We start from the raw sequence: 26,599 nt of genomic DNA, 5'->3' as shown, positions 1-26,599 counted from the left end.
AGGCTCCGGACGGAGCAGCAGGGGCCGCTCGAGTTACCTGAAGGAGCAACTGGGAAATGAGCCTGGAAAGACGACGGCTCTGTGCGCGGGGTTGGGGTCCATCCAGGCAGAGGAACCGCGCTGCAGAGGCCTGGACCGGCCGGCACGTGGCCGGGTCATGGGGACAGTGCTGCAGCCGCGGTGCCCGGTGGACACGCAGGTGTGGCTCTGCGAGTGGGAGTTTCAGTCCCTCCTCAAGCCCTGACCCAAGTTATTCTGTGTCTGCAGCTGAGCTCGATGTAGAGCACACCCAGAAGGTCCTGGAAATGGAGCAAGCCCAGCAGATGAAGCTGAAGGAGCGGCAGAAGTTCTTTGAGGAAGCCTTCCAGCAGGACATGGAGCAGTACCTCTCCACGGGCTACCTGCAGATCGCCGAGAGGCGAGGCAAGTCGGGGAGCAGGTTTGGGGGGGGGTGCTCCCTAGAGAGGGGCTGGGGAGGGGCCCCAGAGGCCTCGTTGCTGTTAGAACCCAAACTCCAAGTGGACGCGTCCTGCCGTCGCTTTGGCCGCCGCCTCCAGTCCTAGGCTTTGCTGGAGATCCGTAGAAAATATGGAATCATTCTTTTTTGTTTGGGGGGGTTTTCTTTTGCTTTTTTTAGGGCCACACCCACAGCATGTGGAGCTTCCCAGGCTAGGGGTCTAATCAGTAGTCGGTATGGGGGTGTCTCGGAAGGCACCTCGGCTACTTACGGAGACAGTGCTTCCGTAGGGTCTGTCCTCACCGGGAAAGTCCGACTGCACATGTGCTCAGAGTGCGTTCACGGTTTGAGCTGAGGGGGATGTTTCGCCTCTTCATCTCGAGTCACTCGCCCTCTTTGCATCCCACGGAGCAGTGTCTTTAGTGTTTGGCGCTGGGGATGGGGAGAGCCAGCTCTGTTCGGTCTGTGTCCCGTTGTGGGCGGAGCTGAGGAGGACAGCGCCCTAATCCACCCGCCATCACACACCGCCACAGACTGGTGGCTTATCACAACAGTTTACTCTCACGGTTCTGGAGGCTGGACGTCCTTGAGCAAGGGCTGGCTGAGTTGGTTCCCACTGAGAGCTCTTGGGCTGGCATCTGGCTGTGTCCTCCCTTGGTGATGAGAGCTTGGTCTCGCTGGTGTCTCTTCTTAGAAGGGCACTAACCCCATCCCAGGGGCCCCACCCTCATGACCTCACCTAAACCTCATCACCTCCCAAACCATGACATGCGGGGTCAGGGCTTCAGCATATTTGGTGTGGCCTGGGGACACACAAACGCTCAGTCTACAACAGACACACCCACCCCGGCACATCTGACCCACAAATGTGAATATAATGAGACATTACACCAAGGGGGTGTGCAGGTGGGACAGTGCAGAAAACAAGCAGTAGAAACTCTTAGGCTGAACTGTTCGGCCCCGTCCTTTAGTTCAGCAGACACTTCCTGAGGGCCTGCTAGGCATTCAGCGCACTTCTTAGGCCCAGAGGAGACAAAGAGAAAATGAAAGTGCCTTCTGGGAGCTCCCATCCTCCTGGGATGAGGACACAGTAGAGGCTGCAGGGTCAGAAGTCCCTCTTTGTTGGTGGGGAGCCCCTTGAGATGGGGCGAGCCGTTCCTGCAGGGTCCTCCGTGGCCAGCAGAGTCCGGTGTTGGGCAGAGGGAAGGGCTGGCCAACACCTGTTGAGCAGATAGCAATTAAATATGAAGGAACTGACGTTTCATGGTTTCAAGCACCTAAAAAAATCATCCTTCAAGTTTTAAAAAACTGTTGGGCTCTGTTTTTTTAGGTAAAAAAACAAGAGTCGGGCACACGTTGCCAGTATGTGGGGTTTTGAAAGCAGTGGGGAAGAAAATTGGGGGACTTGGGCTTTCCAGCTTCAGCCAGAGCAGAAGGGACGATTCTAACAGGTTTCTCCTTGCGCGGCTCAGAGCCATCCCTTCCCAGCCTGGCGGGCCACACGTCCCTTTCCCACGGAATGTCATCTCTGAGGATGAACATGGGGGATGTTTACTTTAGAGGAATCAATCAACATTTAAAAAATCTTTCCAGTGAACATGGTATTTTGGACTCATTCCACTAAATCAGAAATAGCAGGCTGAATTTTTCTTTCAAAAGCATTTTTTTTTTAAATTATAGTTGATTTATGGTGTTGTGCCTATTTCTGCTATACAGCAAATTGATTCAGTCATACACACACACACACATAATCTTTTTTTAATGTTATTTCCCATCACAGTCTATCCCAGGAGCTAGGACATAGTTCCCTGTGGTACACAGTAGGACCTTATTGTCTATCCATTCGAAATGCAGTAGTTTGTATCTGCTAACCCCTAACTTCCAGTCCATCCCACTCCCACTACCTCCCCCTTGGCAACCACAGTTCTGTTCTCTCTGTCTGTGTGTTTGTTCTCTAGATAGGTTCATTTGTGCCGTATTTTAGATTCCATATATAAGTGATAGCATATGGTGTTTGTCTTTCTCTTTCTAACTTTACTTAGTATTTGAGTCTTTAGTTGCATCCTTGTTGCTGCAAATGGCATTATTTCGTTTTTTTATGGCTGAATAGTATTCCATTGTATATATGCACCACATCTTCTTAATCCATTCATCTGCTGATGGACATTTAGGTTGTTTCCATGTCTTGGCTATTGGGAACAGTGCTGCTATGAATGTAGGGGTACATGTATCTTTTTGAATTACAGTTTTGTCTAGATATATGCCCAGGAGTGGGATTGCTAGATTTTAGATTTCTGGGGAACCTCCCTACTGTTTTCCATCGTGGCTGTACCAACTTACATTCCCACCAGCAGTGTAGGAGTGTTCCCTTTTCTCCAAAGTATCATTTTTAAATTAAGACAAAGGCAGGGATAGTTTTATCCAGAAAATGAGCAGAGGCTGCCGGGACATCTGCAATCACCGAGATCACAGTGAGGCTGGGAGCCACACAGCGGAGCCTCGCCAGCTTGAAGAGGTGCGAGGCCAGGGCTGGCTGTGCTGAGGAGCAAAGGGGGCCCGGGGCCCACACGTGCCAGCAGCTCCAGGTACTGTTAGGACACCGTGAGGTGCTTTGTACCAGGTTCTCTCTTCCGCCCACAAGATGCTCATTTTCTCAGGAAAGCATCTATTGCTTTCATTTTCTTTCTTGCGAAGCACCTGGGTACCCTGACCAGATCACCTTGGAGATGCCCTGTGTGCACCTGCTTCCTAACCTGTATGTCAGACTTGGGTCCTGGGCTCTGCTTCTTGGGTAGTTCAGTAGCATCAGGTCCTGTGGAGCCAGGGGCACCCCGGTGCCCTCACACACTCCGACTCAGCCCCTGGTTGTCCCTGAGTAGACCCTGTGCCCTCAGAGAAGAGGAGGGGGTATTTGATAAAATTAACAAAGTTAGAAAAGATACAACTGGTAGATAAAAATGTCCCCCAAGACACACCTCTCTCAAAACACGACTGTCAGCTTATGACTTTAACCTTTCTTTGTATGACCCCCCGAGGGGGTCACTTGTAAGTCTGAAACTTAACTGTGACCCATTGCTGATTTCCATGTTAATTAGAAAGTATTCTCATATCCAGAAAAGAACTGAAAATAGCCTAGGATGCCCATGTTTCCAGCTTTATTGACATGTTAACATTTTAACATACTTGACTTGAGATTTTAAAATGTTATAAATATTCCAGACATAACAAAAAGGTATGAGGAACAAGATGAACTATCCATGGACTGACCACCCAGCTCAAAAAACATGACCCGCCCAGTCGAAGGTCCCCATCACGCCCCCTCCCCCGCCCATCCTGCGTGGCCTCTGCCCCTCCTGGCTCCTTGCGCCTGAGCCACGCGCCCTCTCCCGAAGCTCTGCGTGTGTGCTCTGCACGTTTGCACACAACTTCACCAAGCGGCTTCACACCGCCTTTGATGCAGCTTGTTTTCTCAGGCAGCGTTTTGAGAAGCACCCACACCCACACGTCTCACTCCTTCTCGTTCGTTCATTTACCCAGAATGTGAACATGTGTCATCCGCTGCTGTGCTGATGAGCATTTTCGTGTCAAAGTCTTATTGAGAGCACTGCCGTGTGTCCTGGACTGCAACAGGGGCTGGGGCGGCAGGGCCGGGGGGGCCCTGAGAATGTGCATGTCTAACAAGCTCCAGGTGATGCTGAGGCTGCTGACCGGGTCTCTGTCTTGAGAAGCAGGGCCTCAGGGTCTGTAGAGAGCAGTGCGTACTGTCCAGTCGGACAAGCGCTTACGAGACTGTCACGTCACTTGCCCAACCATCCACGTCAGTTCCCATCTCCCACAGCTGTGCGAGTGTGAACTGTTCACGCCACATCTTTGTCAGCACTTGATAGGGTCACATGCTCGAGTGTTTCGGTCATTCTCTGGGTGCACAATGGTATTTGGCTTCCGGTCGCAATTCCTTGATTGTCCACTTTTCTCATGGTCAGTTGTCACGCTTTATCGCGGCCTATACGTGTGGTATCAATGGGCCTTTTCTAATCATGTCTGGCGCAGGTTTCTTCTCTCAATCTGTGGCTTTTCTATCTCGTTTGGCCTTTTGCTGACTGTGTATTTTGAATGTGACCAGCTTTGCCCATTTTACTGTCTTATTTATGGTTTATACTTCTGTGTCTGGTTTAGTCCTTCTCTCCCAGTTCTAGGAACAGTCTTCTGTCTTATTCTAAACGTCGTAACATTTTCCGTTTTGTATTTGGCTCTTACATCCACCACGAGTTATTGTACCAGCAGGAAAGCTCACGTGGTCTTCTGTCAGGTTATTGTCTTCTCTAGGCTCTTTTCTGCCTTTTCGTCTGGCCTTGAGCCAAAACCATTCTGTCTTAATTTTATTTCTTCCTGAAACAGTGCTTCTTGGCCAGAGACATCTTTGTCCCCTAGAGGACATGTGGCAGTGTGTTTTGTTTGCTGTGATTGGGACGGGGGTGTGCTCCTGGCATCTAGTGGCTGGAGGTCGGGGATGCTGCTCACGCTCCCGCAGATGCGAACCAGACAGACCGCAGCAAAGGCCGACCTGGGGTCTGGGCTGAGAAACCTGTCACGGCGAGTCTCGGGTTAGACGGGGCCGCTCCCTCATCCTACCCGCACGCATACATGGTTTCCCCTCAGACTTGCTCGGGCTCTTCCTGGCTTTTTGTCCGTCTGGATTAAAGTTAGTTTCAAGTTCCGTGAAAAGGCCTGTCCAGGGTTCGATTGGAATCATGTTGTTCGTACACCGAGGATGAGCCAGCCCCTCAGCGGTACCGGGCTTGTCTGCACTCGCACGTGGTGAGCTCACCGCTGATTTCCCGCGTCGAGTGGACTTGGTTCTGCCACCACCCGGGACCCGTGATTTCTCCGGGGGAAGAGCCGACTCTCCTCTCTCTCTTATGGTCATAGCGGCTTCCCGCGTGCTGTTAATTTCAGCGAGTTTCCCAGGGCATTTGTCCCGCTTGTCCCGTTTTCAAATACACTCTAGTTGTCCTTCTTCAGTCTGTGCAGGACTTGAGGTTCGGTTTGCTTTTGCCTTCCTCAGATCGCTGATTTGTGCCTTTTATCTTCCTGATAAATCTACACAAAATATATTCTACAAGTTTTGTGAGGTAATAGTTTGGGGATATTTAAACATTTCCATCTCCAGTAAAATTTACTTAAAAAATTTCCACCAAGGTTTCTTATTTGACTCACGAAGTTCTTACAAGTGTGTTTTCAAATATTAAATGTTATTGTGCTTGGAGAGTGAGATTTTTCTCTTTCATTCAAGACTTTATGTTAGTGTTCCCTACATGCTTCCTGTGTGCTTGAGAACAGGTTGTAAATGACACGCGTGGGGTGTCTGTGTGTCCATCTCATCAGGCTTGTAAATTCGCTTCTTCAGATGGTTTTTGTTCATGCTCAGTTTTGTTTTGCTTAATTATCAAAGAGGTATGTTAAACCCCGTGATCACAAACATGTTACATTTTCCTTGTCATTCTTACATATGTTACTTTAAAAACAGAGCCACAAAATATACCGTCACACAGAAATTTTGAATTACCTTCCTGGTGAATTGAACCATTAAAAAAAATCATTAAGTGCTACCCTTCACCCCAATAATGCCTTTGTTTCCCCTTAAATCTATTTTTTTTTTTTTTTTGTCTTTTTTGTTTGTTTGTTTTCTCAGGGCCTCACCCATGGCATGTGCAGCTTCCCAGGCTAGGGGTCTAATCAGAGCTGTAGCCACCGGCCTACACCACAGCCACAGCAACGCCAGACCTGAGCCTCATCTGCAACCTACCCAGCAGTTCACAGCAACGCCAGATCCTTCACCCACTGAGCAAGGCCAGGGAAAGAACCCGAAACCTCATGATTCCTAGTCGGATTCATTTCCGCTGCACCACAATGGCAACTCCCAAGTCTGTTTTTTAAAAATAAGATTTATTGGCGTATAGGCGACTTACAGTGTTGGGTTAATTTCAGGTGTACAGCACAGTGAATTGGCCATGCATACTACACACACATCCAACGTTTTTCAGATTCTTTGCCCATACAGGCTCTCACGGAGTACTGAATAGATTTCCCTGAGCTATATAGGTCCTTGTTAACAGTCGATTCTGTATATAGTAGTATTTGCCAATCCCAACATCAAGTCTATTTTGTTGATGTTTAATATATAGCCTATCAGCTTTCTTCAAGTCATTTGTTTACTATTTTTTTCTTAACATTTTAATGATTCTGTTATATTTTAGGAGGAGTGTCCCCTGTAAACAGAGTAAAAGTAAATTTCATCACTGCAAGTGAAACACTGTCAGGAAAATGGCACCAAATAGGATGGTAATGAAGCCAGGGAGTCAGTGATCCCACCGAATTCGCCCCATAACCGAGACTGTAAAACTGGCTTCATTACCGTCTTATCTCGTGCTGTTTTCCTGAAGGTGTTTTCTGTGCTTTGTAGTTCAGTTTCCTGTCTCCCCTCTTTAGGATAGCACAGACCAAAAGAAAAAGAAAAAAGCCTTTGCTCCCTTTTTTTTTTTCTCCTTCCAAAACTGAAATCAGGCCAAAATGCCACCCAGGCCTCCGCAGCCACAAGGAAAACCCACATATCCTCACCTTCCAGCAGCTCCATCTGCAGGAGAGCACCCCCCAGAGGAAGGAGCTTGACCCCCGCGCCCCAGGGCAGGTCCTCCACTGCCCCGGTGTCCTCTGTGAGGCAGCGTGAATCCTCCAAGGCCACGTGTGGCACTAATGGCAGACGTCATCTGGCTTTTGACCCGGCTCCTGCCCAGCTCCACTGCCTTGGACATTGCCACGTGCGGCGACTGGGAGGCCTCACTGCAGCAAGCCTCTGGCCGGAACCGGCTCTCTTAGACTCCTGTTTTAGTGCTGGGCTTCCAGGAGTTTCTTGTGCCCTTCATTCCAGGCCAGACAGGATCCGGCTGTCATCACAGCTCTTCTCCTGCCATTATCGCCCAGTCCTTCATACTATATGATTCTTTTTTTTTTTTTTTTGGCTTTTGTCTTTTTAGGGCTGCACCTGCAGCCTATGGAGCTTCCCAGGCTAGGGGTCTAATTGCAGCTACAGCTGGCGGCCTACACCACAGCTCATGGCAACACCGGATCCTTTTTTTTTTTGGTCCTTTTGCCTTTTCTAGGGCCACTCCCGCGGCATATGGAGGTTCCCAGGCTAGGGGTCCAATTGGTCCCGTAGCCACCGGCCTACGCCAGAGCCACAGCAACGCGGGATCCAAGCTGCGTCTACGACCGACACCACAGCTCATGGCAACGCCAGATCCTTAACCCACTGAGCAAGGCCAGGGACTGAACCCGAAACCTCATGGTTCCTAGTCGGATTCGTTAACCACTGGGCCATGAGGGGAACTCCCAACAACACCGGATCCTTAACCCACGGATCAGCCACGGATCCAACCCGCAACTTCATGGTTCCTAGTGGGATTTGTTAACCACTGAGCCACGACAGGAACTCCCTGTATGATTTTTTCATTCATTATTTACTCACAAACTTACCCAACTCCTCCTCTGGGCGGGCTTTGCTGAGAGCTGGCTCAGGGGAAGTTTATCTCACACTTGATCTTAAGTGCTTCTTATGGACGTGTAATTTTGGGGAGACGGGTGCCTCGCCTCTTTGAACTTGCTCTTCCACTGTCTTCTACTTCCTGTCGAGCAGCTGGTGCTCTAATTAGTTCCTAGCCTGCTCGCTCTCTGATGTTCATCACGTCACTGCAGTGCGGAGGTGAGGACTTCTTTCATCTCTCGTGCTTGGAACACAGTCTCTTCGTGAATCTGGGACGTCAGGTCTCCCGGCAGCGAGGCCGGAAGACAAGCAGCCTGAGCATCGCTCTCATTTGGGAGCTGTGACCGTGTGGACTTTGGCATTTGCCATCTCTCTTAGGCGTTCTACCCCCCCCCGCCCCGTGTTTATTTCTTTGCTGTGTAGTGAATTTATTCAGTCTTCCGAGTTTACTAATTATCTCACTCATCTTGCCCACAGTGTTAAATTTCAGTGATTAAAGTTTTCCTGTCTGGGAGTTACTTGCTCTTTTCCGAAGTCTTGGTCTGATTTTTGACACCTTGTTCATTGTTGGAGTCCATCTTAAGTTTCTTTAAAATATTTAAAGCTATTGTAAATATTTAAAATTTAAAGCTAAAATATGTAAAATTCTTGGGAAAATAAGCTAAGATTCTGCTTCTGCTGCCCTTCACTCACAGCGCCCTTACTTGTGTGTGTGTGCTGGAAATTCTGGATGGGATTGGATTTTGTGTTGTTTATATTCCTGTGAGACCCAGGGTTAAGGGTGTGTCCACAACCAGAAATGTGTATTTGTCTATGAGAGTCACATCATGCCTGACGTGACTTAACTGGCAGTTTAAACACAGATTCTAGCAGGAGCTCCCTCACTGACCCAAGCAGTCCTAGGGCCTGTTTTTGCTGGTGGGCTGATTTTTTTCCTAGTCTCTCACTGCCAGGAGCTCTTGGTCTCAACTCGCCAGCTTGCAGATGCCCAGCCTTTGCGCTTAAGATGGAAGACTGGAGAAATGTCGCAAGGGCAGGGAACACTTCAGCGGAGCCGCAGCGAAGCTGGAGCAATGCAGGCAGAGATGTCTGGCAGGCAGACTGCCGACCTCGTGCTGCTCCAGGCATGTCTGGCGCAGGAAGGGGGCCGCCTTCAGCGCTTGCAGGCAGCGGGGCTGGGGCAAAAAGGAACACAGCTGTGGAAGGGGTAAGAGGCGACAGTAAGCAAGGTTCTCCAGGATGGACGTGTCGGTAGTGCACTGCCCTCACTTCTGCTTTAAAGGTCTTCCAGGGGCAGGGGTTTATCACCTCGTTTTTCCCCATGTGGTTAGCCTGGTGCAGCCGGAGCTGACCTGTGAGTGTGACCCAATGACAGAAGGTCCAGTCTCTTCCTGTCTGGCCTCTTCCCAGAGCCCATGGGCAGCATGTCGTCCATGGAGGTGAACGTGGACATGCTGGAGCAGATGGACCTGATGGACATCTCTGACCAGGAGGCCCTGGACGTCTTCCTGAATTCCGGCGGCGAGGATAACACAGCGCTGTCCCCTGTGCTCGGTAAGGGCCCCAAGCCCACAGCCTTAAAGATGCCTGTGCCTGGAGGCTGCCCGCAGGGTGGGTGGAGCAGTCAGGGCGTGCACGTCCCCGTCCTGTCCCACCAGGTCTGGTCCCCACCGAGTCTGGCCTCAGAGTGGACAAAGGAGACACTGGCTGCTGCGGGCCTGAGCTTCTCAGATGCTCACTGTTCTACCCAAATACCTCCAGAGAGCTAGAGCTTTCTTAGTGTTTTCCTCTCTCCTCTGTCTCAGAAGTTAGAGTGGGGTTTTAGTGGTTGAGCATTTGAACTTAGGGGATGGAGTTCCCATCATGGCTCCGAGGAACAAATCTGACTATCAGCTTTGATCCCTGGCCTTGCTCAGTGCGTTAAGGATCCGGCGTTGCCGTGAGCTGTGGTGTGGGTTGCAGACGCGGCTTGGATCCCACATTGCTGTGGCTGGGGAGTAGGCCAGTGGCTACAGCTCCGATTCGACCCCTAGCCTGCTCCTTATGCCGTGGGAGCGGCCCTAGAAAAGGCAAACACACACACACACACACACACACACACACACACACACACACACACACACACACACACAAAGACAAAAAGAATTTGCGAGGAGGGCGCGCTTGCAAGTGCGGTCGGCACTGATCTCTTCTGTGAGCAGGGCCGAGGTGCGTGCTCAGCACTTGGCTTCTATTTCAATTTTCATTTTTAGTCTGTCTTTTTTAGGGTCCCACCCGCGGTAATTGGAGGTTCCCAGGCTAGGAGTCCAATCGGAGCTGTAGCCACCGGCCTACGCCACAGCCACAGCAGTTGGCTTCTGTTTTAAAAGTTGCAACTCGGTGGGCACGTTAACTCCGTTTACCGCCGTCCGGATATTTCCTTTCACCCTCATCCAGCAGATGCGTGTGGAGGCTCTGGCCCTGCACCTGGGCTCGCCTGGTACTTTCCGGCCATTCCTGGGGCGGGGGGCTGCGTGCAGGCATCACAGAGAACGAGGGGAGGGTGTTTCCTCCACGCACACAGGCGGGGAGAGCCAGCCCTTGAGCAGGGCCTGGCCCTCAGCCACAGTCCGGCCCAGGGGCGCCCGTCCGGGCTCAACAAAGCGGCTCCCCCTCTGCCGGGAACCGTGTGAGCAGAGCCTTGTCCCGGCGTCAAGAAGAGCGTGTCATCAGCTTCTGGTTTTGGTTCCTTTAACAGAATCCACACGTTTCTATGTGGATTTCTCCGCATGACTGCACAGGGCACCCAGAGGTGAATCCAGATGTCCAGGCGACCAGGAAGGCGCCTCAGAGACACGCAGGGCTCGCCGTGGGCCTCGAGCTCCTGTGGTTTTTCGATGCCGGTGAAAGGGTTCTGGATCTTTCCGTCTGAGGCGGAGCAGGCTCAGCTCAGGGCCCCAGGCTGGCGCGGGGTCACCCACTCCGCCTCTGGGGGCGGTTCCCGCAGCTCACAGCGCGGAGAACTCACCCCCTTTCTGCTAGGCCAGTTGAGACACCACCTTGGGGCGGCGCGGAGTGGCAGCACGCCCGCCACCGGGCCTTGTCTGCTGTGTGTTGCAGGGCCTGACGCGAGTCCCGGGCTGCACGGCGTCCGTCTGCAGGTTCCAGAGCCTTCCCGGCCACCGGCCACGCCGGCCTCCCCGTCCTCAGCCGGTACCGACCCGGCCGCCCCGGACCCCAGCGAGGGCGGCGAGTCCCCCGTGGTCCAGTCTGACGAGGAGGGAGTCGAGGTGGACACCGCCCTCGCCACCCTCCACACCGACGACAGTGACTCGTAAGCCCGGCGCCCGCCCTCCGCCAGCTTCCCGGGAAGGCGCGGTTGTGCGGCGGCCGCCGCGCAGGCTCGGGCTGCCGGGGGGCTCGGTTTTCCACAGTTGCCCATAACGTGTGAGGAAGCGACTGAGAAGCCCTGAAAATAAAGTCTGAGAACGTTCCTCCCAGCCGGGCTGCTCCATCCGCACCCTCCGCAGGCGGGGCTGGGGCTCGAGGGCGCGCGGGGCCGGGGGCATCTCCCTCCCTCCCGGGGCCCCTGCCCACGGGGACGGGTCCCCCGCGGCCCGCGGCCCGGCGCCGGGCGGGGAGGCAGCTGCGCCGTGGGCTGTGCTCGAGGGGGGCCGGCAGGGCGCATCCTGGGCCGAGGGGCGCATCCTGGGCCCAGGGGACGGAGCTGCAGCCCCTGCATCCGGAAAGGTCTCATTTCACGCACTCATCTTCCACACGACAGACCAGCGTCCAAAAAACTTTGTTTTTATTATTAAACCTTGTAGTACAAACCTGAAAAGTAAACAAAAAACTGGCAATAAACAACATGAAGTCCTCCCTCCCGAGGGAGGGGTGCAGAGCAGCGCTAATAAATTAAACGTCAGACCGAAAGCCGTAGGCAGAAGTTCACTGTCCAAGAGGGCGAGTACACAGCAAGGCCATCAAAACCGGACAAGCACACTGGACAACACGACTCTGCTCAGGTAACTGTTAAATATTCCGACACAGTTCAGTCTTCGGCAACAACGAGTGACAAAGGGAATCACAGGACGCTCCTGACAGTCCCACCGGCGAGCTCAGTGCAACACGGGCAGCTGCGGGATCGGTGAATCCAATTATGAAACAAAGAACAGCTTGTGAAAACAGTTTCCCTTTTTTATTCCACACATACTGTACACACAACCGGAGAAGGGCAACAGCTACTCCATTATTATTTTTTTGTTGTTGTTCAGTGATGTAAGCAGCACTTATAAATGTTACAAGAAAAACCCTGTAAGCATCCAATCCAACCGATGAAGAAACTGAAGTGTAAGGCTTTTCTTCATCTCGTCTTCGCACCCCTCCCCTCCCCCACCCAGAAAAAGGCTCAAGTATTTAAAACAATTTACAGGCGTATGTACAAAAGGGATGGGGTTCTTTTTTTTTTTCCTTTTTTTTTTCTTTTTGTTACAACATGAAGAGAAAAAATAGACCAGATGAGCGCAGATGCATTTTCACATTCAAAACGAACCGCAGACCTCCTCGTGGCTCTAGCTGTGATCACCAACGAAACGAGTTTAAAAAGAAAGGTTAATGCTGACCTGTGAAGGTGTAAAACAACAAGCAGTGAGATGAAGACGGAATGTTAGAAAGATTGCACATCCATGACAGAGAAGCACTTCGGGCTTCCATCACTTTTTTCCTTTTTTTTGTTTTTTTGTTTTTTTCCTTAAGGATGCTATTGAAGGGTTTTTTGATAAAGTAGCCAACAGCACCAAAAAATAACAGAATGGATTTCCTAATGAAATCAGGCACAGGTTTCCCTCACGTGACCCCTCAAGGCAGGCAGTCCTTTTCTTCTCTCTCCTCTTCTCCCTTAAGCAGATGCATAGTGATGTGCTGGTAAAGAGAACCGCGTCCCGCGACCTCCTCCTCCCGCCTGTTGGGAAACAACGTCCGCCTTCAGCTGCCATCACCGCCCAAAGAAACACAACGGGGAGTCTCCGGTTTCAACAATTACAAACTCATCTTGCACATGACAGAAGAAAAGACAGCCCGAGTAAAGCCATTTCTTTTCAAGTTTTGTGTGTGTGTGTGTGTGTGTGTGTGTGTCTCCTATCCCTTTTCCTCTCTAGAAAAAAATCTGCTCACATGACTGATTTTAAAATTTGTTCTCCAAACTTCACCCTCTTCAAAAACGGGTTAAAAAGCCTTTTTTCCCCAACAATTACAAAAAAACAAAAACGAAAACAAAAACAAACAAAAAAAATCAAACAGGCTTTTGTCAGCCACAAGGGGCAATACAAAATAATACAGCCCCTCAAGGGTTTTAAAACAGTGAATATACGGCAGTTTCAAAAATCTGACTGCAGTATCTAGGTATTCTAAGTACAAAAAAAAGTTCAACAGTTTAATGCTAAAACAAAATTAGTTCTCTAAAACCAGAAGAAAATCTTCTTTAGAGCTAGTGCAAAGACAGCTTGTATCCTACAGCAAGTACTCCAAACTAGAATATAATAATTACAAAAAAATATCCATCCCTCGCCCGCGGTGCTGGCATCTTCACGAAGAGGAGGGTGCGAGCCGGGAGGGCGGCACGTCCACCGTGGCTCTCTTGCGGGGCCCTCTTTTTGGTGTGGGTTTACCGAGACAGTTCTCAATGCTGCCGTTTTTACCAGATACTTTGCCACAGATCTGATTGACCAGGCTGATGATTTGTTCCTGTGTCGGGTTGAAAGGGAGACACGGAATTAGCAAAGCAGAAGGGCCCCCAGCCAACACCCCCCCTCAAATCACATTGGGGCGGCGGCCGCCCCAGGGAGGGGGGCAGCCTCGGAAACCTGCCCAGTGACTCTGAGATGCGGTGGCCTGGGCCCTGGTTAGGACAACACCTCTGAGACCAAGGCCCCTCGACAGGCACTGACAGAGGACAATTTCCTTCTCTGCCTCTTCTCACATGGGAGCCGGAGAGCCACACGCAGGTCCTTCCTGGCCCCACTCCCCCAGCCAGAGAGCCTAAGGGCCCCCAGTGGTTCTCGAGTCCCAGCAGGTTCCTGTGCTGAGAGCTCTGCAACGCCTGCGGCCCTGAGACCCACACCAGGTCCGGGCTCTGTGCTCACAGCTGCCTCACGGAAACCTGCGCCTTCCCTCTCCACCCGGACGGCACAGGAGGCGGCCCTCCTGCTGCTGCCACCTGGCACTTTCTAGGGGCTCAGAGGGTTGCCTGGGTCCCCCAGAGAAGGGACGGCCTGAGGAGTGAGGGCAGCCTGAGGCCTTGGGGCTCGGGCCTCTGACAGATGCACATCAGCCCACGTTTGCCCAACCTGCTCCTGCAGGGACACGCAAACACGCCATCTGTAAACGTGTCAGGCCCTCCTCAGCCCAGGGGACAGCGCGGACCTAAGAGAACCATCTCTCTGTCTGGAGGTGTCAAAAAGATACCTTAAGTGTGAACTTAAGACACCTGGCAACCCCCCCGTTTCAAAGGAAATGGTGGGAAGAGTTATGTCCTAACCCACGTTCCAGAGCACCTGCTGAACCCGGGACCGTGGGCCCGGAGGACGCGGGCCTGGAGGCCATTCCTTCACTCAAGCCAGAAAGGCCACCCAGTCCTGCTCTTGCTGCAAACACCTCTGGGGCGTCACACATGCTCATGAAGGAGAAAGGGATGAGCTGCTTCCAAGGCCAGTTACCTGAGCTTAAGGCCAGCTCGGCAGCAGGGGACGGAGCACGGAGACGCTAAGGCTGTGCGATCAGAGGAAATGGCCCCCCTCCCGTTTGAGCAAAGGGCCCGACAGAGGGGGTCTGAGTGCTGGGCGCTGGGCTCACAACCAGAGCTGGGATCTCACAGGCCATTTCTGAAATCCAAGTCAGAGCTAGAAATCTCCCAATTTAAAAAAACAAGGGAGTTCTCCGCAGTCACGAACCTGACTGGTATCTGAGAGGACATGAGTTCGATCCCTGGCCTCACTCAGTGCGTTAAGGATCCAGTGTTGGCTGTGGTGCAGGCCAGCAGCTGCAGCTCTGATGTGACCCCTAGCCTGGGAATTTCCATATGCCACGGGTGCAGCCGTAAAAGAGAAGGAAAAAAAAAAGACAAAAACAGGAGACCCCACTGTGGCACAATGGGATCAGCGGCCTCTCTGCAGCGCCAGGACACAGGTTCCATCCCCAGTTGGGTACAGTGGTTTAACTGATCCAGGGTTGCCACAGCTGCTGCACAGGTTGCAACTGTGGCTCGGATCTGATCCCTGACCTGGGAACTCGCTATGCCTTGGAGCGGCCCAAAAAAACATTTTTTTAAAAAGTGCAAAAAACCAACCCAGTTAAATTCAACCAATAGGGACAGACTTACGATCTTCATTTTCTAAAATAAATTAGGCCACTGGCAAAGTAGGAGGCTGGCAGAAACCCTTTCTCTCCTCCCTACTCATTAAAGCCAATGATTCAGCTTCAGACTGACAGACCGTACATATGTGAATTTGGGGCCCATCTAAATGCCTAACTGGGCTGGAGGTGGAAACTAACCCACGTTTTGTGGAGCTTCAAAATCATCTTGAGAAGCCTCAGTGCTGCCGGCTGCACCCTGTTGCCAGAGCTGCTCTGACTCAGGCTCCAGGGTCTATTTTTAACCCTGCTCTGACGTTTGCTGTTCAAGTGAAGAGGCAGGGAGGGCAAAGTGGTTACAGCCTTCCCTGAAACAGGCTCTTTGAAAATCAAAGAAGATGCAAAGAGACCTATTTTCAGCTTCTCAATCATTTCAGCCCGAGGCTTGTGTATATGACCACAGCCTGAGCCCTGCAGGCACCCAGCCCAGCCCCGGGTGCGACGTGCGCGACGGCTAGACCCCAGACCCCGAAGGGCTGGGGGCGCTGGGATCAGGAGCCAGGCGCTGCCTCAGGCGCCAGGCTCCCAGCCACACAGGCTGTGTTCTGCAGACACCACAGGAATGAGGAGGTGAAGACAGAGACCAGACCCACAGTGTGCACTGACCGGGAGGGGTGACAGCGTCCCCAGCCACCTCCCAAGGTGACCCCAACAAGCGCTCCCGAGAGTGCCAGGGCCACCTGTGCCGTCTCTGGAAGCAGCCTAGAAGCACCAAGAACAGCACCAAGCCACGGGCTGCCGCTGTGGAAGCAGAACCTGGTCGCGGGGCCTCTCACCCCCGCCGGACACCCTCTGACCGCGCGGACAGCACTTCCCACGGTGCCGCCTCCCAGGAGGACAGGGCTTCAGAAAGGGTGGGACTGGGGTCTATTCTGAAAGTGAAACCCTTGGAAGCAGAGAGAGGCTCCGTGTTTGCCCAGAGCCCAGGCTGCAGCCAGGGGGCTCCCAGGGCCATCGTGGCAGGCTCGGCGGGGAGGGAGGGCGGCAGCTCTGTGTGAGGGACAGTCTCCCTTTGTGTCTCAGAGACTCCGAGGGACCAGAGCCATGCAGGCGGCTCAGGCCGAGTCCTGGGACCCCAGGACTGGGCTCCTTTGAGGACACAAAGGCCCCACAGACTCTGAGGCCCTTGAAGGGGCCACAGCTGTTCTCACTGCCTGGCCCACGGCCGCTGCCCAGCCACCTTCAGTCTTGAGTCTGTCCTGTGCCGTCCCTTCCAATCTGGCCCTGGCCTGGCCGTAGGTGACAGCACGGCCCCCATTCCTTAGATAGTGTGGCCCCCACATCCTGAAACCAAACCTTCGTACACAGTCGGGGAGGCCAACTAGGGGGCTGCAGGGCTCGGTGGGGGGAAGCAGAGCCCAGGGCAGCGCGGGCGGGCCCAGGACGGTCTCCAGGCTCAGCGGGACGCAAGCGAACCTCCCCACTGCCTGTCCCGGGGCCAAAGTGACCTCCCCGGCTGTCGTGCCAGAAAGCGCCCCGGACCAGGCGCTCGCCTCGGGGCCGTTACGACAGAGGACACTGGGGCAGGGCGCCGTCACCACCCCCAGCCCAGGATGGCACTGACCTCGTCGTAACGGTACATCAGCTTCAGGCCCCGGCAGGACTTCTGCTTCTCCACGTGGCGCAGGGCGCACTCCAGGCAGAAGACCACGTTCTCGTTCTCCTGCACGACCTGCGGGCGGAGAGGCGGCCCTGAGTCTCCAAGGGACGCGTGGGAGACTGCGCGGTCCCAGGCGCAAAGGAGGGCGGCCCACAGCCGGGGCGTCCATGACTCAGAAATACAGGCTACAATGGGAAAACCAACCACGTTGCCTGGACGGGGATCTTCAACTAAGACACGAGTAAGTCACTGGCTCTGGGCTGCGCCCAAGGGCGGCCTCGATGCCCTCCGGGGTTCTGTGCCCTTTCCTGCAAGAGGGTCTGAGCACTTTTGGTTCCCAAACTACCCTAGTACAAGAGGTGCCAGAATGGTCACTGCCAGGTCATTGAAGGGCAACATGTGTTTCTCCTGCTGCTCTGCAGTGGCTTGGTCAGCGTAGCTGCTTACACTCCCGGGGGGCCAGGGCTTCCGTCCACACTCCACCAGCACACTTCCAGATCCTCGGCCCTGCAGACACTCAGACCTGGTCTTTGCGGGGAGCTGTCCTCCCCACCCCGACTTCCTGTCCTGGGCTCACTGCGCAAACAACAACGGGACAGTGCGGCCTCGCGCACAACAGGCGAGAGCCTTTTCATGCAGATTTGGAGGGAAAACCTGTATTTCTAAGCAAACCCAAGAAAATCAACTGTGGGAATAAGGAAATGACACTTCTAGGCAGAAACACATCAGCCAGGGCTGCAGGAATAGACACAAATATGAAACAGTAAACACAAATGCACGAGGCTCTCAGTAACCCAAGCAACGCAAAGCACATATAAACAAAACCTCATTTTCACCCATGAATTCAGGATATATGCTTTTTAAAGTAACATTCAAACTAGGAAATGCCTGGTGACAGCTCTCAAGGTACAGCTTTTTTAAGGACAGCCTGAAAACAGGCCCACACCATTGTCCTCAGAACCCATGGGAAGGAACCAGGGCCACTCGAGGTCAGGACAGGGTCACCCAGGCTCCTGGGAAACAGTGATCATTTCCCACCGGGGTGGTTCTAGTCCAACCCAAGAGGAGCAGACCCACAACTGGGCTGCGTTTCTGAGCCGTGTTTACAAAACATTTTTAAGATCTGAGGAAATCCTTATGACTTGTTTGTTAAGACAGCGCGGTTCTTGGCCGTATCTTTTAAAAAGCACGTGGGAAGGACAGCTAGATAGAGGGAGGAAGCACACGAGGGGCGAGGCTGTCAGGGCCTGTGTCATCAGCCCTCCCCCAACTCAGACACTGAGGCCCTAGGCCTCATGTTCAGAACATGACTGCGTCTGGAGGGAGAGCCTTTAGAGAGAGGACGCCAGGAGGGTGGTGTGGAGTCCAACAGCACTTAGGTCCTTTGAACAAGAAGAGACCCGGGAGAAGGCGGCCACCTCTACGCCAAGGAGACACCGCAGAGGAAACCAACCCCAGTGACACCCCCCTAGAACTATGAAAAAAGAAATTCCTCTTGTTCAAGACAGCAGCTGGTATCCCAACACTGTACATGTACAACTGTACTTCAATAAAACTTTTAAAAATGAAAAAAAATAACAGCTGTCGATGCTCTGTTAGGGCCGTTTCTCACCTATTTCTCAAGGTTCTAAGCTCTTGGCTGTCACAAAGAGCATCTGACTCAGCTAGGAGTGGCCACATGGTCCCTCTTCTCTGCAGGGCAGCTGGGAGGTACCAGGGACATGGGGAAGGCGGCATCAGGCAGGCAGCTGAGAGGCCACACTGGCCACAGTGTGCTGCAGTGGCCGCGAGTGGCTGGCGGAGAGGCGAGTGTGCAGTGACCACTTACTATTGAAGCTTCTCTCTCAAGAGAAACTCCTCTCAAGATAAACTCCGCACAGGCGGGGAGAGGGCCCAAGGCCACGGGGGTGGGGAGCCAGGGCGTCCACAGACGCCTGTGTCCGTCAGGCAGCTGCCAGGGCGCTGAGAGTCTGGAAGGTCTGGTGAAGGGCTACACCCGTCCGGGGAGATTTCTCAGAGCCCCTCTGGCCCGAGGAGGGGCTGATGGGGGAACCCCTCAAGGAGGCTGAGGAGACAGAAGGCCAACGGGCAGAAAAGGGGGGTTCCAAGGGCTGCCCTCCAGCCAGGACCAGAGGCGGGGAGGCTGGGGACAGGAACTACTGTCTCCTGGGGACAAGCAGGGGGGAAGCATCAGCTGTAAGCACAAACGGACAAAGTCACAGGGGCAATGAGATCAGTCACATGGCTGAATACAAGTTGAAAGAGACAAGGACAGAGACTGGGGGACCCCGTGTCTCCACAGGGGCAGCAGCTGGAGGAAGGAGCGGCAGGAGTCAGAGGAAAGCAGAACTGGGGACCCAGCAGCTCCAGACAAGGTGGCGGGCAGGGAGGGGCTCACCATGGACAGGTAGCACAGGTGCTGGCACACCTGACACCGTCGCTCCGAGGTCTCCAGCTGCAGCCACTTCCGAGGCTTCTTCTTGCCGTCGGGCGCGGCGCTGCCGCCGTCGTGGCTGCCGTAGCGGGCGGAGGAGTGGAGGCCAGCCTCGAACAGCTGCCGGCGCTGCCGCAGCTCCGTATCCCTGCAGGGACACACGGGGGTTGTCAGGGCAGGCTCCTCTTCCCCCGCCCCAGCTGGGAACCCGTGTCCTTTAGTCAGAAGGCCAGACCACCAGCAACTCTGCCCACGGCAGGCCCAGCCTGCCAGCTGGGCACCCGGCGCCCCTTCACCAAGCCAAGGACAGACACCACCAGCTAATGCCAGCATCGTCATCGGGTCAGACAGCCCGCATGAAGACTGTGTGCCGTGATGCCCCATGGCAGCGTTGGCAAACACAGGACGAGGGCCATGGGGGCAGAAGCCACCTCCCATCCCATCCCAGGAAGAGGGTGAACCTCTTATCAGCATGTCAGCAAACAAAATGAAAGACCCACACCCCAAAGTCTTCCCCACTGGCGGCACCCCAGGCACCTCGTGGCTCAGGGGGGGAGACCCGCTGAGCGGGTGGGCGGGCGGGGCTGCTGTCACCTGAGCTCGTCCAGAAGGGCCGAGATGGTACTGAGAGTGGGACCATTTTCCTTTTTCGCTTCCGCTTGTGCGATCTGGTAGAGCAACTTCTCCATGGAGAATGGCTTGGCTATATGGCGACGCTTCATTTCCTGAAAGAGGCAGTCACATCCCTCTAGGGTTAATTTTCACTTTTAAGCCAATGAAGTTTCCTTTACTGGGGATGGGGCGCTATCTGAATTTTCACATTTTGAATTCCATCTGGATTCAAAGCCTTGAGACGTCATGTGCCAACCCTGTCTGCCCGAGAGCCAGAGGCCAGGCTGCAGGCAGTCATGGCTCTGCGCTGCCCGAGGCAGGTGCCACAGCTTTAACACGGGCGGGGAGATTCTGTCTTTCAGTGTCTGCCTTGAACACCAGCACCGGCCTGCCAGTGCCGCAGTGGCTCAGCAACCGAACGCGACGGCTCTCCCGAAGAAAGCCCTCTGCCCACCCTGAGGTCCTAAGGCTCACTCTGGAATGGACCGTGGTCTGCACACAGCTCCCGCACACAGGGCGCCCGCAGGGCCCGCCTACCTTGGCCGTCTCGAAGCCCATACTCGTCCACTGGGTGGTGGCGAAGTGCACGGTCTCTGAGACGCTGTAGCCGCAGCACACTTTGGACACGAAGGACCCCGGGAAGCAGACAACGAACTGGCCACTCTGCTGCACCGCCCTGTGCACCTTGACCCCCTCTCTGCACAGCACCTCCGGGGAGATCTGCAGAACGTGGCGGCTGAGACGCGCCCCAGCGCTGCCCTCCCACCACCCGAGCCCCTCCGGTGAGAGGCAGCAGGCGGGTCACGCGCACACCACCTATTTCCCGACAGGGCGGCTGTGAGCGCACAGCCCTCACACTCCACGAGAGCCCGTGTTCCCAGCAGCGCTGCCAGGGTTGGACTGGGATCAATGTACACAGCATGGGAGGCACAGGCCAAACCCAGAGCCTGGCGGAGACACAGGGGTACAGGCGGGGGAGCCCTTCCCTGGGCCAAACCGAGTGAGGAGGTCCCCGGAGTGACAGGAGACCCGGGCAGGGGTCAACAGAGGCGTCAGAACACAGGGACCTCAGCGGGCTCATGGCTGTTTGAAAACCAGGTCAGAAGCCCTTGTGCTCGTTCCTAAACAGAGCGATGCTGACCAGTGCGTCCACGTGGCCTTGTCGTCTAGCACCTGACCCACCCCAAGCCCTGAAACAGAGTCAAAGGCCACTATGTGTATGAGTCCTGCATCCTTTGCAATCAGATGGATGCCATTTGGTCTGGTTTTCATCCAAGAGGACATCTGGTTATGATGGCTCCCTGGAGTATTGTCATTGTCCTCTGTGCCTCTGAGAGGCAGGCCAGCAGAGAGGATGAGTTAATGAAACAACTGTGTGGGCCACCCCGCCAGACAGCACCCCCCTCGCCCGGCGCAGCCCCCCGGCGGCCGTACCATGACGTTGCTCTCGAGCATCTGCAGGCCCGGCGTGCCGTTGGCTTGGAGCAGGGTGTGCACCACGTCCTCGAGCTTGTTCTCCTCCTCAGCAGGAATGCAATACCTGGGGAGGCGGGGGTCAGGGCAGCAGCAGCTGACAAGGGCCCTCCACCCGGGAGCCCGTCCTCCACACCCCTTCAGGGACATGAGCAAACGGTGGCCTTGGAAAGTGCTCAGAGACTCCGGGGTTCCCAGGCCAACCCCCACCCCTCCACCCCCATCTCCAAGGGCAACCGCAGCCACTCCCGCGAACAAACACGCTCATCTTTTATGCAGATCTGACCTATGTGTGAGCCAAAAAGGCTTCAAACCAAAAACAGATGTTTTAAAAGCCCCTATAAATCAGATCCAGACACATCTGCAGACTCAACAGCCTCTTGGGAGCCTCCCAAGCTGTGACTTAGCGCTGGGCTGGCAGCTGACCCTTTGCTGCAGGGCAAGGATTCAGTGTGCAAAACACAGGACTCGCAGGAGAAGCAGCACTGCAGGGCCTGGGCCCCGGATGCTGGGGGAGGGGTTCGGACCACAGACCCCACTGGCTGGAGCCAAGGAGTGGTAGCAAAGTTGGTGGCAGAAAACAACCAAGAGAAGAACCCGGACCCTCACTGCACTCAGAGCAGGGGAATGGGGACTGCCACTCTGACCCCAGGAGGCCCCACTGGGACACACCTGCCCCTGACCTGCAGGTGCCAGAACTCATGAAACCTAGTGCTGGTGGTCAGTGCACAGGCAGGTGGTGCCACCTTGAGTCCCCCTGACCCTGCATCCCACAGGCTGCATCAGGACATCTGCAAACGACCGATCCCCACAGCCCCGGCCGGAAGGGCACCTGTGAGGAAACTGGCCACCGGCAGGGAGGCCAGTCCTGGTGTCTGCTGCTGAGCGAGAGGCCGCCAATGGCCACGGTCAAGGTTCTTTTAAATGCTTGCTATTTCAATGCCACCACATTCTGTTACTGATTTGTGACTTACACCCAGGGTTTCTAACCTAAATGGTATGTTTTAAGGAAAACCACACACCATGCAGTTCTCTGATCCCACCCTGCTGACTGTTCCTTCCCCACCTGTGAGGTTCCAGGGATCAGTCTTCCAACAACCCGCAGAGTCTCACACTTCCCTGCCTCTCACTCAATGTCTGGCAGTAAAACGACCACATGGGTCCTGTTATTTCACCCCATCACCCATGGGGCATGGGCCTTGTCGTTCCACTTTCGGATGAGGAACCAGGGTCCACTGGGGCCTGGTCACAGGCTTGGGGGACCCTGTGGACCGGCGCCACTCCCAGCAGCTCCTGCCCGACTGGCGCCACTCCCAGCAGCTCCTGCCCCCCACAGGCTGTCACCCTCAGCTCTGCCTGAGGCCCCTTGCAGCGGCAGCCACTCAGGGCCCCACCGTAGACCAAGCTCAGGATGCCGCCCTGCCTCCACCACCGTCGCTCCACCTCGGTCTAAAGGCAGATAGGACAGTGCTGGAGACCAGCTCCTTGGAGGGAGGACATTAGCTCTAAGACTCTGTTTACTTTAATAAAGGATGCTTATCACCCCACTAGGACAACACACACAGTTAGTGTGGGATGGATGCATCAGATGACAAGACATCTGATTATTTGCCGTCATTTCCCATCTGCCACCATAAACGAAGGAGCTGAAGAGCCAGCTCGGATCAGGGCCGGTGAGCCTGACGGTTACGGATCTCGGAGAGCGGGGCCCAAGGCTTCCTGCAAAACAGACCAACTCTGCATCTTCCAGGGCAGGAACTCCACGGCCGGCAAAACCTACTCTCTCTGCCATTGGCCTGGGGACAGTGGCCGTGGAGAGACTCACGTGAGGCCCCAGAGGGGACGGTTCACACTGGCCAAGGGGGTGGCCGATGACACGGTTGGTCACTACTCCTGGTCAGCTTCCTGCAATCCTCTTACTGTCCCGACCCCGCTATGAGATGAACTCTCGGAAATGAACCACCACCAACGGAAAAACATCACAAAAGGCAAACCCCGTTTAAGCAGGCGTTTGACGAAACGAACGTGCCCGACAGGCTTGGGAAGATGCCCAACCTTGTGCATCATCTGAGTGGGTTAAATATCCTCCACCAGACTCCCACGGGGCCCCCCGGCTGATCGCGGGTGGGACCCGCGCGCGCCACTCAGTCCTCAGGCTGGGAGGGGCGGCGGGGCGCCGGGCCGCAGACTCACCAAATGCAGTCAGCACCAGTGTGTAAGTAGTCGATGTAGGGAAGGTGGTTTTGGTCTCGAGACCAGCATGAGGTAGAAAAGACCATGCCGATGTTCAGCCAGGGAATTGTCACTCCTGGAACAAGGGGACAGGGCGTGCTGAAGACCGGGCCACAGGGTGACAGCCCCAGAAATCGCACCTCCTCCCCAAACAAGAACAGGAAGAAACAGGACGGAAAACCCAGGGAGAAGGCGCCTGCTTGTTCCTGCTACTTACGCAGAAACCAAGACCTAGACCTATTTCCACACGGGAACAAAAGCAGACTGGGACACGGAACGTGAACTTTACGGTTACAGGGAAACGGTGGGGGAGGGACGAATTAGGAAGCTGGGATTAACATATAGCCACGGCTATAAATACGAAAGAGAACCAACAAGGGCCTCCCGTACAGCACAGGCAACTACACTCAGTGTTTCATAATGATCTACAAGGGAAGAGAGTCTGGAAAAGACTCCACATATATACAATTGAATCACTGTGCTATAAACCTGCAACTAAGACTGTACGTCTACTGTACACTTCAATTAAAAAGTAAAAGTAAAGGCAGTAGCAAAAGCACATTGAACTAGTTGACCTAAGGTGGGAAGCAAGATGCCCAAGCACCATGACCCCAACGAGCCGCTGCCCTGTGGCCATGAACCCCACAGCTGAGAACACAGGTGCCCACCTGGACACCTGCTGTGCAGGAGGCAGGACGCAGGACCCCTCTGTCTGGAGTCTCACCAGGGGCGGGGGGTATCTCCTCCACGGCCCCCCACTTTCAGCGCCCACAAAGCCCAAGACACCTGTTTCCCCTTCTACCTATGAGGCAGGAGCCCCCAAATACCAATTTCAAGGTGAAAACTTGGCTGCTAGATTCTGCAATTTGGTTCACCTTTCCACGTTCTCACGGATCCTCCTCCTCTCTCTCGTCTAAAAACCCCCGTTTTCTCTGACGCTCTGCACACCGTGACCCCATCCCTCCAGTCCTGCCCAAGGAGGGGCCGCAGGGGCCTTACCAGGCACAGCACCGAGGTGACGCAGGATGGAGCCTGTGTTATTGGGGAGGACGGTGAGGTTCCATCCGTGTCTGCAGAGCAAAGCAAAGAGGCGTCAAGACCCGCGGGGAGGGACATTGTCCAGGCCCCGGACGTGGGCAGGAGGGCCACGTTACCTTGAAAAGGGCTCTGATTTCCCCACCGGGAAGCCGCTGCCGTGCGTGTTGGTGTCCACTTTGCCGCAGTGCACAGCCACGTGGCAGTCCTTCTCCTCCACAAGCCTCCAGTACTCTTGCTGCGGGGACAGGAAGAGCCATCAGCTCCACGCTGCCCGTGGCCACAGACCCAGGTGTGACCTAACAGCACGACAAAGGGCCCATTGCCTCCCATAGAGCACAGGGTGGGAGAGATGGCCAGTCCTCTAAGTGGAGGGCGCCCAGCGCTGCAAAGAGGTAATGCCACGGCCACGGCAGCGTCATTCACGACAGCCACACCTGGAAGCGGCCCTTGTCCATGATGGATGAACAGACACACAAAAAGTACAATATCCCCATGACAGAAAATGACTCAGTCACAAAAAGGAGGGAAATTCTGACACACGCCACAACACGGATGACCCTTGAGGACACCACAGCAAGTGAAATAAGCCCATCTCAGAAAGACAAACGCCGTGACTCCACTCCCATGAGCAGAGTCAAAGTCAGAGACAAAGAAGAACTGTGGTTGCTAGGGGCTGGGGGAGGATGGGGTCAGGGTAGGGGCTGGGGAGGAGGACGGGGTCAGGGTCGGGGGTGGGGGTTGGGATCCGGGTTCCTGGGAGCTGAGTCGCAGTTTGGAGATGGTTGCTGACGCCACATAACAATATGGATGGACGTTAATGCCACTGAAGCCACTGAACTGCACTCTTAAAATGACCAAGGTGGTGGGTGTGACATGTGCGCTGTTTTACCACAGTTACAAATCATGTGCGTGACAGGGAAAGAGAGGGCAGCAGCGGGAAGGAGGCTGAAGACACCCCCCAGTCCTGAGGAGGCAGGAACACGCCTCCAGGCGGGCTCTGGGCACATGGCCTACTCCTCCCAACAGCCCAACAACCGGCAACCCTGACAACCACGCGTGGCCAGGACAGCTGCACCCTAGGACAGCAAGGGAAGGGAAGGCCCCAGACCTCTAGGCTGTGCCCCGAGCCAATGAGACAGGCGGGGAGGGGTGGGCACGGGCCAGGTTCGAAAGCTGACCAGGTCATCCTCACAGGCACGATCCAATAAACAAGCTCAGGGCAAGAGCAGGTCAGCACTGGCCTGGCTAGCGTAGCAGGGTTGCCCCCTCAGCGGCCCCTCTTGGGCCTGTTTTGTCACCATCCCAGAAGTGCAGCATCACCCTCCGGGCTCCGCCAACCCCTCCGGGAGGAGGCTCCTCCAGGAGCGCCAGGCGTCGGCCCCCACCCTGCTGTGCGGCTCCTACGGAGAGGGACAAGCCTGGGGGTGGCCAGAGGCCCCTCGTTGAGAAGAAAAGTGACAGCATCATAGGCATGGGTCTCTGAAAAGGACATCCTTACAGATAAGGGACAGGGGAGCAGTCCGAGGGGACAGGGCCAGGCCAGCCCTACGGACCGTCTGCCGAGACTCACGCCACCTCTGCGGGGAGGAAGGGCACCATCGCTAGGTGGGGGCAGCGCAGCTGGTGACCCCGGGCCAAGGACAGGCCCAGCTCTCTGCAGGACCCAGAAGTTCGCCAGACGAAGACCAAAAGTTTGGATTTTAGCAAACCTTCCCTTTGTGTTTAAATACTATGCAACCGCTAAAGCAAAACCCAGACTTTTAAGGAAAATTAATTCTCAAGCAGGAAACTAAAGCAGGCCAAACTTTCTTCACAGCAAGCAAAGTA

At 54.6% G+C, this 26,599-nt stretch overlaps 2 protein-coding genes across 15 annotated transcripts in view; one reads left to right on the top strand and one right to left on the bottom strand.

Moving 5' to 3' along the window:
* DTNBP1 (dystrobrevin binding protein 1) overlaps nt 1–11,476 on the top strand; it is a 118,091-nt gene extending 106,615 nt beyond the window's left edge. For 2 of the 3 annotated variants that reach the window (XM_084965795.1, XM_084965794.1), the window contains exons 2-4: nt 268–423; nt 9,408–9,551; nt 11,097–11,476. In XM_084965795.1, coding sequence (XP_084821921.1) covers nt 268–423; nt 9,408–9,551; nt 11,097–11,314 — 518 coding nt within the window. In that variant the 3' untranslated portion in view covers nt 11,315–11,476. 3 annotated transcript variants of the gene reach the window in all.
* A 291-nt stretch (nt 11,477–11,767) lies between these two features.
* JARID2 (jumonji and AT-rich interaction domain containing 2) overlaps nt 11,768–26,599 on the bottom strand; it is a 243,130-nt gene continuing 228,298 nt past the window's right edge. For all 12 annotated transcript variants that reach the window (XM_084967451.1, XM_021100206.2, XM_084967454.1 and 9 more), the window contains 9 exons: nt 24,889–25,007; nt 24,734–24,804; nt 23,696–23,810; nt 21,464–21,569; nt 20,567–20,749; nt 20,012–20,142; nt 19,382–19,565; nt 16,948–17,055; nt 11,768–13,718 (listed from right to left, as the gene is read on the bottom strand). In XM_084967451.1, coding sequence (XP_084823577.1) covers nt 13,560–13,718; nt 16,948–17,055; nt 19,382–19,565; nt 20,012–20,142; nt 20,567–20,749; nt 21,464–21,569; nt 23,696–23,810; nt 24,734–24,804; nt 24,889–25,007 — 1,176 coding nt within the window. In that variant the 3' untranslated portion in view covers nt 11,768–13,559. The remainder of the gene's footprint in view (nt 13,719–16,947; nt 17,056–19,381; nt 19,566–20,011; nt 20,143–20,566; nt 20,750–21,463; nt 21,570–23,695; nt 23,811–24,733; nt 24,805–24,888; nt 25,008–26,599) is intronic.

This window comes from Sus scrofa, chromosome 7, assembly GCF_054392235.1.
Source record: "Sus scrofa isolate SSC_HxYL_T2T_F1_AM1 chromosome 7, Sscrofa_HxYL_maternal_Yorkshire_Landrace_v2.0, whole genome shotgun sequence".
NCBI lineage: Eukaryota > Metazoa > Chordata > Mammalia > Artiodactyla > Suidae > Sus > Sus scrofa.
This window is presented reverse-complemented; position numbering and strand designations above follow the sequence as displayed.